The 13,644-nt window shown below is 38.3% G+C and overlaps 1 protein-coding gene across 1 annotated transcript in view; it reads right to left on the reverse strand.

The window, feature by feature from the left end:
* LDLRAD4 (low density lipoprotein receptor class A domain containing 4) overlaps positions 1–13,644 on the reverse strand; it is a 273,896-nt gene that overhangs the window by 130,455 nt on the left and 129,797 nt on the right. The window contains exon 4 of the mRNA XM_084511073.1: positions 3,785–3,925. Within this exon, the coding sequence (XP_084367199.1) occupies positions 3,785–3,925 (141 nt within the window). The remainder of the gene's footprint in view (positions 1–3,784; positions 3,926–13,644) is intronic.

A 13,644-nucleotide genomic window follows, 5' to 3' on the forward strand; every position in this document is an offset into this window, starting at 1 on the left:
ACATTTAGAAAGACTGAATTAACAGCCTTCACAACACAGTCAGAGTAAGAACAGCAAGGAGGAACACTCAATGAATGAGATTTAAACTACCCTAACACAATGCAATAGCATCTGCTATAATCACAAGATCCTGGGAGCAGGTCACCCACAAAAAATGTCTTTCTATACCACTGCTCATGCAACTTCACTAAACAAAACAATGAGCTACAATGAGACATTCTGGATTTGGCTGCTGGCAAGAACACAAATGAGAAATGCTTCAGTAGCCTGGAAATATAGGCTACCACTAACATGGCACATACGGCTTAAATAAACTGAAGCAGGGCTTCCGTATGAAAAATTATTTAGACATTGTTTGGGGGCAGTATATATATTATTGTGAAACGAGATTAGTATTGTCTCTACAGAAGAATAGAAGTTTTGTATACAGTGGGAGAAAGAGATTCATTGAAAAAACTGCAGATGGGAAAGAATACCACATTAGGGCTGACCTGCTTGATGTAAAGAACACAGCAGTTCCAGCAAAAAACAGACAGGCAATCCAGACAGGCAATGTGGACCAGCATACGCTTAGACATTGCTCCTTCATCAGTTCCCTGCCCATTCAAGAACTGCACACAATCAAGAAGATGAAAGAACAGAGTTGATATGTAACACTGACCAGCCTAGAAATTCTTGCTTTAGATTTCCTCTTTATTGGTTTTGTTTTCTTTTTACAGTGCTGTGTTACCTTCTTGACACTAATTAGAAGTCAATCAATGTATGTATTTCTATGTTGGAAGGCAGCCTCATCAGCTAGGACATTTCTAGAACAGACATTCTGATATGCTCAACATAATAAATATCACTAATCCTCATTTCTTTGAAATACTGTTTATAATTGTATTATTTTTCTGCTTGACTTTATTCTTTTATCTTTGGTCCACCGTTAGGACCACTGTTTTACTTCTTTTTTTAAATTTGGTTTAGAACAGAAGTCTCTTCCTTCACCAGCACTTGTTGCACAGTCCCTATTGCAAAGAAAAAGTACATTCGTTATTGATATCCAAAACCGCAACAAATAATGAAATGCTCATTCTGCCACAAGGTAAGCAAAAAGTTAAAGACTTCAGAATGCTCCTGACAATAAATCAAGTATTTCCTCTACAATCTACTAATCTGCCATGTTGTTTCAAACCAGCAAACACAGTTCTTGAAGGACGTAACAAGTCTATGTAATTATTCTGCTTCTCTCATCATTGGGGAGGTCTCTAATAGCAGGACTACAGTTCTGTACATCATGTTTTAGAAAGAGTTGGATAAAATTAACAAATTAACAGATTTAAGGAAACAATTTAAGTGAAAGAACTTGGTATTATTATTATTATTGTTGTTGTTTTTTAATCTACCAGAGGGGAACCATCCTCACATGTGCAAAAGGCCGACATGAGAAGGAAACAAATAACACCAACCTCAGCTCCTGTGGAAGAAGTAGGAAACCTACTGCCAAAGGCTTCTTAGAGACAAATTTTGTCAGGTTTGTTGTAGATGAACTTCATCTTCCCTGAGACAGGGGGGACCACCAGCCAGATTACCTGCACCACTCCCTTTCCCGCTTGCCTTTCTTCACATCAGTGAGCTGTTCAAATGCCTCAGGAGAGAGAGGCAATTCGAGGGAATACTGGGAAGTTTACCAACCCTGGATCTAACAAGAAATGATTTGTAGACTCTAAAGGCCTTTGAGGAGAAGGCCAGGACACAGTGCTACTTCTGCTGCAACTACAGCCCGATTACCACTGGCATAGAGGTTTGCTGAAAAATGAATTGATCAATGAGGCTTTAGGAGCTCAAATGGACCACTTGGACTCCAAGAAAGAACTCACAGGGTGTCCCCATCATCCCCCAGCCATCTACAATGCATCCACACACTCATCAACGGTCACCACGAGCACTGCATGAGGCTGCAGAGACTTTGGGGTCTGGACTTACAGTGCTGACTATATTACCACCAACAAATAAGGAAATAAATGTTCATACGCAATGCAATTACGTTCTCTTGCCTGTAATGTCACCCTGGAACAAGCTTGTCCCAAGATTTCCAAAATAAGTGCCCCAGCAGCTGCTTGTTACCAAAGCAATACTCGGTCCTTCACTCCATCTGCTACTACAGAGGTTTTCAGAGCTCCTTTTGGCCAAACAGTTGTGCTGACTTGCTTTCTTAATGGAGGAGCTGCACAGTATCTCAGTCAGAAAATCCCTCTTTTTGTACTTTAAAGATATGCTTCCAGCTTAGCATCCACAAATTATAAGGCATATTTTTTTTTAAACAAGTCAACAGCCAAGGCCAGACTAAGTTTATGGAGAAATACACATGACATTTTGATCTGGACCTGTCACCCAAGTCTAAAGCCAGTCCCGGGGCTTCAGCAAGACTTCCATTCCAAAAACCAAACCAAAAGCAAAATACAATGAAATAATATATACACACATGTAGGTCAATACTATTTCAAAATGTTTGAAATCACAGCAAAAGTGCAAGATCAGTCATTTAAAAATATGTTAAGTTGGAGGTTAGAGGGAAGAGAAGGAAGGGAATATATCCAACACCTAACAAGTTTCTATTATGAATTCATTCTTGTGATCACATTTAATATTGCATATATTTAATACAAAAACTACAGATACATATTGCTTGTAATCTCTATTATTAATAACAACACAATTAACACAGATATTCATAACCCAGTCACAGCTAGAACTCAAACAGATTTTCGAGAGCTGTCATTATTGGCAGCACCACACCATTGGAAAGCAGTGCCAGATACCTCATTCCATACACAAGTTTCTCCATTAGACACTGACCATAGTGTGGACCTATTGATCTGTGGCAAGCAATTGTCAACCCTAGCTGGAAGGAAATGGGTTAGGGAGCATGTGACAAATTGTCTTCTTCCTAATAAATGCAATGCTTGTTTCTGCTATCCTTGCATTAAGTAAAGCATCTCCAAAAGCAGAATTTTAATCTTTTTAAAAGTAAATGTTGACGTAACACAGTACCCTGATGTATAACAGGAAATCATCACAGTAACAGCACTTCTATTGTACTTATAGACCAGACACATTACTGGAAAAGTTATCCTCCATCCAGAAAGCTGAACCGTGGTTTAAAAATAGTTGCAGAAGATGCAAAAACAAAATCAAAACTTGATTTCAGTGTCCATCACAGAGGGTAACGTACTAAGAGAGGAATTCTGGTGATAAACTCTGTCACTCTGAGATATTTATACACCAAAAGAATAACAACTAAAGCTATTTTAAATATATACCCACAAAAGCTCACTGACCTTCCAAACGGTGCTGATATCAACACTAATAAAATATATTCAGTTCATAGAAATGATGACTAGAAAGATTACAACTTTCTTAATAGTCTCAATACTATATGAAGACTACGCACACACAAAGCACAGAACGTTTTTTAGAAACTCGGGAAACATTTTTAATCACTTCCAATATTATGCTTTCTTTTTCAGAAGCCGCACACAATCCATACAATTGCAACCTCATACCTGCAGCACAAACTCCTCCACTTCCCTCCACATGACTACAACTTTCCAGATTTAGAAACCTGAAGAAAGCATATTATATAGCACTGCTGGTTCAGAGAAAAACAGCGTTTACTTCCTGTCTCATCCCCCCCAGAGATCAAACAGCAGACCAAGTTCCTGAACACGCTGACTTCTGAAGTAACAGACATATTCCATATACATACATTCACCGATGCACACGAAGAGCAAGTACTCACAGCTAAAGATGCCTGGAGGTGGATGCTCTGTTACAAGCAGACAGTTCTCTTCATCACTGTTATCCCCACAGTCATTCTGTTGGTTACAAATCAATGAACCAAGATACAAGCATTTACCACTGGCGCAGGTGAATTTGCACTCTGAAAGGCAAAAAGGAAAGCAAATCAAAAATTTGTGAGGAAATCAGTGCTTACCTTCTTCACTAGCTAGAATAACTGATATTAAAAGCAACTGATATTTTTAAGTAGATGCCATCATGGTGGATAGGTCTTTCACACTTCATCACCCAAGTAAGTAATGTAGTATTTGTAAGCACTGCAAGCATAAATTATATCTGACGATGTGTGATAGACTTCAGATCACTAGAATCAATCTACTAATAAACCAGATTTCCCTTTTGGGAAAACTCAACTTCTTAAAAAACAGGCAATACTTTTTCTAGTTCACGTTGATCACAATCAGTTCACTTAGGACAAAGACTGTATTTTCAGATATGTTTGTGTAGCACCTTGCATATTTGGGGCAAGACAGCACTATGAATAAATATAATCATTATCCCACATTTAAAAAATAAATAAATCTTGTGCAATATAAAACAGCACCAGCTGTAAGGCAATAGTGTAGTTTGTAACAAGCAACAATCCTGTCCAGACACAGACAATTATTCCTTAACTACCTTCCCAAAGCCAATCTGCCAGTCTCCCAACTAATTACAATCACGCACTCCATGTCTGCACATCGAACTCCCACACGCCAGTTTGCTTTACAAAGTCAGTAAACTTCTAAAACCTCTATACTGTGTCTGGATGCTATACACAGGCATGCGGTACATTCTACATTTTGTTCATTAAAAGGAAATTAATAATTTCCGCTAAATGTGGTTCAGGCATGAGGAAAACCACCTCTGAGACCAGGTATTTAAACAAAAACATGGTTAACTCAAGCTCCTTCCAACTTCTCTCCCTTTCTCCTTTTGCGCAAAAGGATGCAGGCAGCCTAACTAATCCTGTGTAAGATACCACACTGGACTTATCTCCATCTCTTCAAAAAACAACATCAAGGAAAAACTCCTTACCTTGTGTCCCACTTAAATTTTACACTGACAGAAGTACCCACTTCTGTATGACCTGGGTGGACAACCTCCACCCTTGGCCTGTTCACTGATAAAGATTCAGTAAGTGCTAACCAGTGGTAGCTCTTTATAGGAATTACAGCCTAGTGCCTAGTCATCTAGGATGTTTTTCTTTAATTTTCAGAGCCCAGTCAGTCATAGTTTCAGTCTGACTTACTTGTCCTCTATCTGAAATGGTAATATCTCAGCATTTAAATATGGCATTATATACCAGGAGTATCTGCTTGGTCAATAATTAAAATTCCATTGCCCTTCAGCTAAACTGATCATTTAAATGTCACCTCTAGAAACAAAGCTTAATAGTAAGCATTTGAAATATAATCAAGACATATTCCCAGAAATATAAACACTATTATAAAAAGCTTTTTCACTTCGCTTATTCCAAAGATAAATACACTACACACAGAATAGAAGACATATTCTATCTAGACAAATTATAATTTAATGATTACACTTCCAGCATGCTGAAAAATTCTGGTGATTCTCATTCAGAAGTAATGGCAAAGTAGCTGGAACTAAAACCAAGAAATACAAGTATTTTATTTAAAGTAGTGCTGTTCTCTGAAACTTGGGCTTCCCAAGGGCTGCAGTTTGGGTTGGCTGTTTCTAAGAGAGATGATCTCTTATACTTCCCAGCAAAGACATAACATTTGTTCATCTTCAATAGTATCAACAAGAGATTTCCTATTAATCTTAACAGCACAAGGACTGGACTTGCTCTGAACTGAGACGACAGGAGCTGTCATGCTAAAAAAAACCCTAGAACGGTTATTGAGGCATGACTTGTACCCACATGTATTTGACATGCAACATAAGCACAGTAATTGTGAAGGGGAGGAAAATAAATTGGAAATGGGAATGGAATATTTTTTTGTACCATATTTGCCTTTTAGGTAAGAGTGATTTGCAGACTTCACTCGGAAAACTTTTCATCACAAGTATTCATGATATCTTGGTACACACACCCGCAAGGAGCTTCTGCGGTAAAATATATGCATCAAGATGTACAACACATAAAATGCTACTTAAGAATATAAATAAAAGCCATAAAATGCTACATAAGAAAAACAAGCATTTCCCGTGCATTTAAAATGTATCTTTCTATCACACTTGGTCAAACTGCACTTAAACATCATTAAAGTATTTGCCTAATAACTCTTCAAGATTTACAAACTATTCAGAATAAATTGTACAATCAAATATTGTACAAGCAAAATGTTTTTCCCTGTCACCTTCTTCTCTTCTGCAGTAACTAAGAACTGAAGAGCCATTTAAGGGCTTGACCGAAGAGAGCAAGCCTTTGAAACCCAAGGAACTATGAAGTTTATTAACACTTACTTTTGCAAAGAAGACTTAAAAGATCGGTCTCGATCTGATAGAGCACACACCACTAATTTTTTTGGCAAGTTCAGAAAGTAAGAAACTGGAACAAGAAAAGCATAAAGCTGCTTTAGAAGATAAGAAAAGTTGGCTTGAAAAGGTTCAAATTTTGCTGATATTTTAAATAACTCAAACGACAGAGTAAAACTTTATAAAGTTACCATAAAATCCTGCGATGTTCTGAAAATTACAGCAGTAAAGAACACGCTGCTTCTATTCGAAAGAGAAATATCAAGCACCATATTGCTTGAAGCTAGAACACGTGGCATGTTACTTTGGCCACAATTTCTTAATTCTTTCCCATGTCTTCACGTCGAGTCCTAATGTAGAGCTTTCCACATTTCCCCCATGACTGATATAAAATGCTCAAGCATTTTATAATGTAAGATGTCAACTCAGAAGCAATTAAAGCTAAGAACTTTGGGTTTCTATTTGCCACCAGATTACACAGTGTTCAGACAAAAGACCAAATGAAGCAGTAAATTTTTAGTAGCTCTATTAAAGTCTTAAAATGCAGTATTTTAACTAACATTACTATAAGAGGACTAACCAGAGGAAAGAATTTGTGATTCAAGCTTTTTTTTTTTTTCTGTCCCAGATCACAGACTGCATTGAAAACTGGATTCAAAAACAGACTGAACATCTATTTTTCTTGCAAAATTTTACAGCTAGATGCTTGTTCCCTCAGACACATGAACACTGCCATTACCAAGGTGAAGAAAAAAAGAAAAAAAGACTCATCAGACCTCTTGTCCCTTGCAGCAACTGGATAGTTGCTCCCTATGCCACAGGAATTCTCGGTTGATTGTAAAATGCTCAATCTCCAAATGACCTCGCATTGTTATCTCACTCCAAATCTATCTGCCAAGAAAGCCGTGCTATCGTGCTGTACTGGGCCTGACTGGGATGGACTTAACTTTCTTCACAGCAGCCCCTGTGGTGCTGTTTTTTGTATCTGTGATCAAAACAGTGTTGATAACACACCAGCATTTTGGCTATTGCTGAGCAGTGCTTCCCCAGCCTCAAAACTTTCTCTTTTTCCCTCTTTCCTTCACTTACAAAACTTTTTTTTTTTTCCTTGCTTTTTCTCTTCCTGGTCTCCCCCTTATCTTGCAGCAGAATGGGACAGGGATTGAGGGGCTGTGCAGTGTTTAGCAGGACCAACCCACAACACACACCTAATTCAAAAGCAACTCAATTGTTACAACTCCCAGCTTCAAAACCAATCACTTCCGAGAACAAAAAGCATCTAAACCCAAGAGAGTGCCAGCTTTTGACAATGTCTGTGTTGCATGGAGGCTCTGATGAGTGCAGTTTTCCCGAAAGTGCAACTGAGACCCCAGGGGTTGCTGCTCAGTCTTGAAAAATACAAAATACAAATATCTCTGGAGGAGCCCAGTGTGCCTGTCTGTAGAAGCTTGGTCAAGAGAAAAGCTCCATTCCCAAAGAAGCCAGACAAGAAGACTGTGATGGAACATCTCAGAAATGGGAAAAGCCAAAATAGGTACACGAGACCCTGCTGAAGCCCAGAAGCAGTTGTAAGGAGCAGTCCCTCTCCCATGTTCTCTCTCACCATGGCAGTTAGTTGACATTACACATAGGACAACACAAGACAGCATTGTCCATGTTCTAAGTCTAAAACCATCCAACGAAACCTTTGTAAGCATCTGAAGGAATGTACAGACTTCTCTGTACAGTTATGGTTCCTTTAAATTGAATTAGGAAAAGGACTGTTGACACAAATACCAATGTTAATGGCAATGTAGCTTCATGTAGACCAAGCAAAACTTAACACCTAATGGAGGACTCAGCACTACAAACCTTAACCTGCGTAATTGTGTTCTTCTGAAGTCTGAAAGAAATACATGAAGGAAAAAGCGCTATAGAAATGGAATAAATGAATTAAACATATTATTCAGTGAAAAATACAGACACTTACAAACAGGGAACATAGCGAACATTAGGTATTTGTGACTTGTAAACTCAAATTCAATGCCTTAAAGTAGTTTGCATAGTAAATGTGTTCAAACAATGTGTGCTTTTCCTAAAACCGGAATGAACCCTTTCTTCTAAATCAAGGTAGGTCAAAGTCAGCGTGATGCAGATAGTAGAAAGCAAATACTAAGAGTATTGTCAAAGTGGATGTTAGTAAATAAACCTGCAGAGCTCTGTCCCAAAATACCAGGAATGACCTCCAAACGCTGTCAGGGAAATCCAGACCAGTCCAGACTAGACTGATGTGCCTAATGAGACACCAGAGACCTCTTATCAATACAAAGTCGTGTACTTGGCTTGTCTAGACAAGAGGAGGGGGAAGAGCTCCAGCTCTGAAAACAAGCCAGCATGATCACTCTTTCATAAATAACATTTCAAAGCTAGGCAGTTTTCCTCTTCATTTTCAAGTGGCAATTACTGAAACATCAGTCGGTTGGTCAGCAAGGCTCTGACTACAACTAAACCTGAAGCAGATGACAGCTACTGGAAGCTGAAAAACACAGCCCTCCTCATAATTATGGCTTACTGCATTTATAATTGTGTCTGCAGCATAATTTTAAAGTGCATCTTGCCAATGTACTGATTCTTCAAAATAAAGTTTTAATAAACATAATTCAAGGTAGAACTAGACTCCCTTGGAAAAAATGAATACGAAGAACACTCTTATGTACGTTTCCTATTTTTGTAAACTGTATGCATCTAGTATAAACAAGCACATTGCTGCTCACATGTTCAAGGTTTGTATAGCTTCTATCTATAAACTCTCTATATTTGAATACCCATTAATATATGAATATATACATTTAAAAACATTAATTGAAGGCGATGTTTCAGCTGTAACAGTGACAGATGAAATTTGCCTCATGATACCAAAAAAAAAATCCTCTGATCACTTTTTTATTGTGAAATGCAAGATCTGCTGTGCAGTGTATGAGTATTTTACACTTTCTGTGCCTATCCAACATGATAATTTTATCCTTGCGTTCAACTTAATTCTTTTCGACTTCATTTACACTTGACTTCATACATATGAGCAGCATTCCTATTGTTTTGTCATCCCACTCACTGTAGGGCATTTTTAATTATAGCTAAGTGGTGCTGTTTGCTTTTGTAATGTAAGTCCAACCACAGGCCAAAAAAAAAAAAAAAAAAAAAAAAGCTACAAAGTGTCATATTGAAAAAATATGGTGTTTTAGGCCACTGTTATGATGCATGTCACAGCTCTTTATTTAACAGGCCTGAGATGATTATCTGACTCAGGGGCATAATTCTATTCCGTCCATTCAAATAATAATAATAAAAAAAAGTATATGCACAGCCAGTGATCTAAAATTGTTACCACTAAACTGCAGCAACACAGTTCAAACAAATAAAATCAAATCCTAAACGATGTCTGGGACTAGACCAGCATGTAAAGGTGCTCTCCGACAATCCAGTGAATTGGTAGCAACCCTGCCAGCACAGCCAGCAGGGGGTGATCAAATACCCTGTCGGAGTAACATAAATCGAAGGTGAAAATCCCTGCCTCCAGGTCAATCTGGATTTCTAGAATAAAGGCCTAATTTTTAATTTCTTAAATAAGAACTTCATTTTAAATATGTCATCACATTTCTTCATACTTCTCTTACAATTTCAACACATAACAACCTGAAAGAAAACATGTTTAAAGGGCATAATCACCTGCTGGAATGGTAATAAGAGGCAAAAGTAAATTGGGGAGGGTGGGAGGTGCACACTTTACCAGAGATTAAAGTAATATAAACCACAAATACCAGAGTCATACAATAAAACCCTGTTCAACCTCTGATAAACATCTGTCTGCGTATTATTTTTAATATTGTAGATTGTAGCTTAAGAATGGGAAATAAATCAGAAATAGGAGGCAGTGTACACAAGGAACATGTTTATTTGGGAAAAAGCTTTGTTAATAGGGAAGATGGCAGGCTGCCATACAATCTAATAAAACTCCATTGGTGCGGGGAAGGGAGGGATAAAAAGGTCTTTACAAAACAAAAAAAACACTTCATAAAAAGAATGCCAAGCAGAATACCAGCAAAAAATGAAAGCAGATCAGCTTATGTAGAATAAGAAACAGAGCTGTAAGGCACAGTCAAAGGTCTGTCCTCCCTGCCCAAAGCCTCATACAGGACAGAAAAGTCTGTTCACAGAGCAGCACGAAATGTAGAATAAGTGTTCTCTGCCCAGAGGAGATTACAACCTTAAAACCAGAGTGATTGAAAGGTTGTTACTGGTTCAAAACCAGTTTCATCTGCTGAGTTTCAACCCTCTTTCAGTCCTTTGCTTATCCAGCAATTATCTTTCCATCTTCTTAAGGCAAAGCCTGAAACAATGCACTTTAACTATTTACTATTTATGCCAATACCTAAAGGAAGCAAATACAATATTCTTATATGCTAGTAGCAGAATCTGTTATTCAGTTCATCACTTCATGGATATTAGGACATTTGATTAGACTTATGTCAATTGACAGCCCAAACAAAATTACATTAGACATCATGGGGACAACTGAAGGAACTCCTTTACTTTGAGATTTTTTCTGTTTGCTTGACTCTGTGATCAGTCTTTCCCATACATACCTGTGTCTGGTGTGAAAAGAAACAGAAAGACCTCTTTCTAGAGTCCACTAAGGGCATTAAGACTTTTCACTAGCACTGGAAACTTTTTTGTATCTACACAAAATTCAAGAGACTATTCAAAATTCAAGAGGACCTATCACTCAGTCACCATCCAGCCTACACAGTGAGCCTCCACAGCCTTGTGGTGGGGATCAGCAGCTCCCCTGAGCAGGTCTATTCAAGAAGGAAAAGCCATCAGCTCCATCACAGCGCTCATCTCAAACTGACAACCCCTCTCCAAGGTGATCTTGAAGACCATTAGGCTTAGCCAATTAGTCAGTCTTCACCAGTATTTGCAAATACAGGAAAGATTTGTTTACTGCATTCTTCAGGGATAAACTTTTGTTTTATTTTTCATTTATCTTTCTATAAAGCAGCAAGACAGTAACAGAATGCTGCAAAAATACTTGCAAATAACATGCAAATACCCCCATTTTATTCTGAGTACATATAAATCTGTAGCTTGGCTCAAATTTTCCCCTTGTTGTCTCCCCTCCCCCTTGGAAATAATCTGTTTTTGATATTTTATCAACAACCTTAATGTCCATTTCTTACTTATACGGGATCAGATCCTATTTTCATCATAGTCAATTACAAAAAACAAACAAACAAACAAAGTATACTACAGCAGACACACTTGATCATATCCATTTTAAGGCTCAAGTTCATTGCAATGCTAATCCATGGTCTCAGTGCAGTTTTTATTTCTAATCCTCATATTTTCCCTGTACAATAATTCAGACACGGCCTTGGCAATGCTTTAATAATGTTCTGTTTTAGCAGTTTTTATAGTGTAGAGCCTAAGGTCTGCTTCAGCTTTGGCATAAGCCTGTTTGTTCTGAAATACATGTGAGGATGGTGGGTGGCTGTTCTTCTACCAACTCGCTTTTCCTGAACTCACAATCACCTGCCAGTTTACGTCCATATAGCCCTGAAACTCCAGAACTTTTGAGCAAAACTCAAGAATTGTCCCCTGCTCCCTACTTGTAAACAGCCATGTCCCCCCACCAGCTGGGCCCACCTGTGGGCCCAGGCCCCAGCTCCCATGCCTGGGCTGTGCCGCTTCTGGCTGAGGCGGTGGAATGGGCCCATCTGCCAGCCCCAGATATCTCTATGCATTTTAACAAACTTTTCCCAATCGAGTACGTGGAAAGGTGCATTGGTGACTCAGCTAATGACACTCTCGTTTTCAGTTGTGAAATTACGTGAAGAGACGATTAAAAATACATTAAACGCGTACCTTGCAATTTTTGTCAAGCACGATGTCATTATCATGGGCAACTGGAGATGAGAAGAAATGGGTACATGCAAATGAGATTTTCTTAACTTTATGGTTCTTCTTAATCATAATTCAAATAATTCCTGAATTATGGTAAATATTTTAAAATTAACTTATCTGCTTTTCATCTTAAAAAATCTTTAATAATCACAAGCAGTATCACTTGCCAGGTTTGTGGAGTGCTGCATACACTGAGGAATATCAAATAAAAATTGTGTTACTGTAGCAGCTTCTTGTTCTTTTTTTGGAATGTCTTCTGCATAGCAAATAGTTCAAGACTAGACCATCTTACCAGGGAACATCACAATCTTTGAATCGGGAGAAATAGGAACTGAAGCATGTCACTTCACAGATGCATTGCTAAGCTTTGATTACAAGCCTCAAAACAGGCCCAGGTGAGGACACAACAGTTACTTCAACACATGGGGGCTGGGGAAATTGGTTTATGGGAAAAAGTGCTGTCTTTATGTTCTCTGTGATTAAATTAGGTCAGATTACTTCAGACTGTGGCTCCTGTAAAACACAAACTGTTTCCACAGTTTGTGGAAACTGTGGAGGCACTGAGGAGGCACTGAAATGCAGAATAAATGCCATCCTCACCTGCAGTGGTGTAGCGTTACTGAAGTAAGTGGAGTTCTGCAAACACAAAGAACAACTTGATTTTCTTTGTAAGTAATGTACAATGCAGACGAGAGGATGCCATGGTTCAGATGGCTGTTCAGAAGATATCAATCTCACAGTGATGATGACATTTTTTCCCCCCACATCTTCCTATGTGTACTGTGCTGAAAATACCAGAGAAATGAATGTATTTACTATGTGCCAAGATGCAGGACACTTACAGAGCTTCCAATGGAAAGTGAGCTGTAGATTTTAATGGACAAAAGAGTTCTGTCTTCATTTCTCAACAGTATCCGAATTGCGCAGTGCTCACTAATGTGACTAACGACGAGATTTTTATTACATACTGTGAAGACTGTTGTTAGGCGTGGGTGTCTTCCCATTAACATGTTCCACAATCCATACCAGCAGAGATTTGCATGTTCCTGTCATAAAGTTCTTGTCACAGTTAGTCTTCATGCTTAAGAGCAATTTCCCTTTAAGAAAAGTCCAGTTAGCTAAGAAGGGTCTGATCCAGATCATTGTGCCTGAGTGTTCACGTAAAAATTATAAGCAAAGTAATATATATGGTACAGCCAAATAGATTTCCCTCAATGCTTACATCTGGCAGTGTAGGCAATGGTTTTTACAAACTAATACTGCCTGATACCAATCATTATTCAATTCTTCAGTTCTTACTCAGCTTGTTCTAAAACAAATGTCATTCACATTAGTACCTTTCCCAGAAGGCTGGATTTTTGTGGCTTAGCCTTTTTAACTATGGAAAATGCTTTTCATGTTAGAAAATTCTTCTTTTCTACCTCATGCCTTCTCCTC

Source organism: Aythya ferina (assembly GCF_964211825.1).
Source record: "Aythya ferina genome assembly, chromosome: 2".
In the NCBI taxonomy this organism is placed as follows: Eukaryota; Metazoa; Chordata; class Aves; order Anseriformes; family Anatidae; genus Aythya; species Aythya ferina.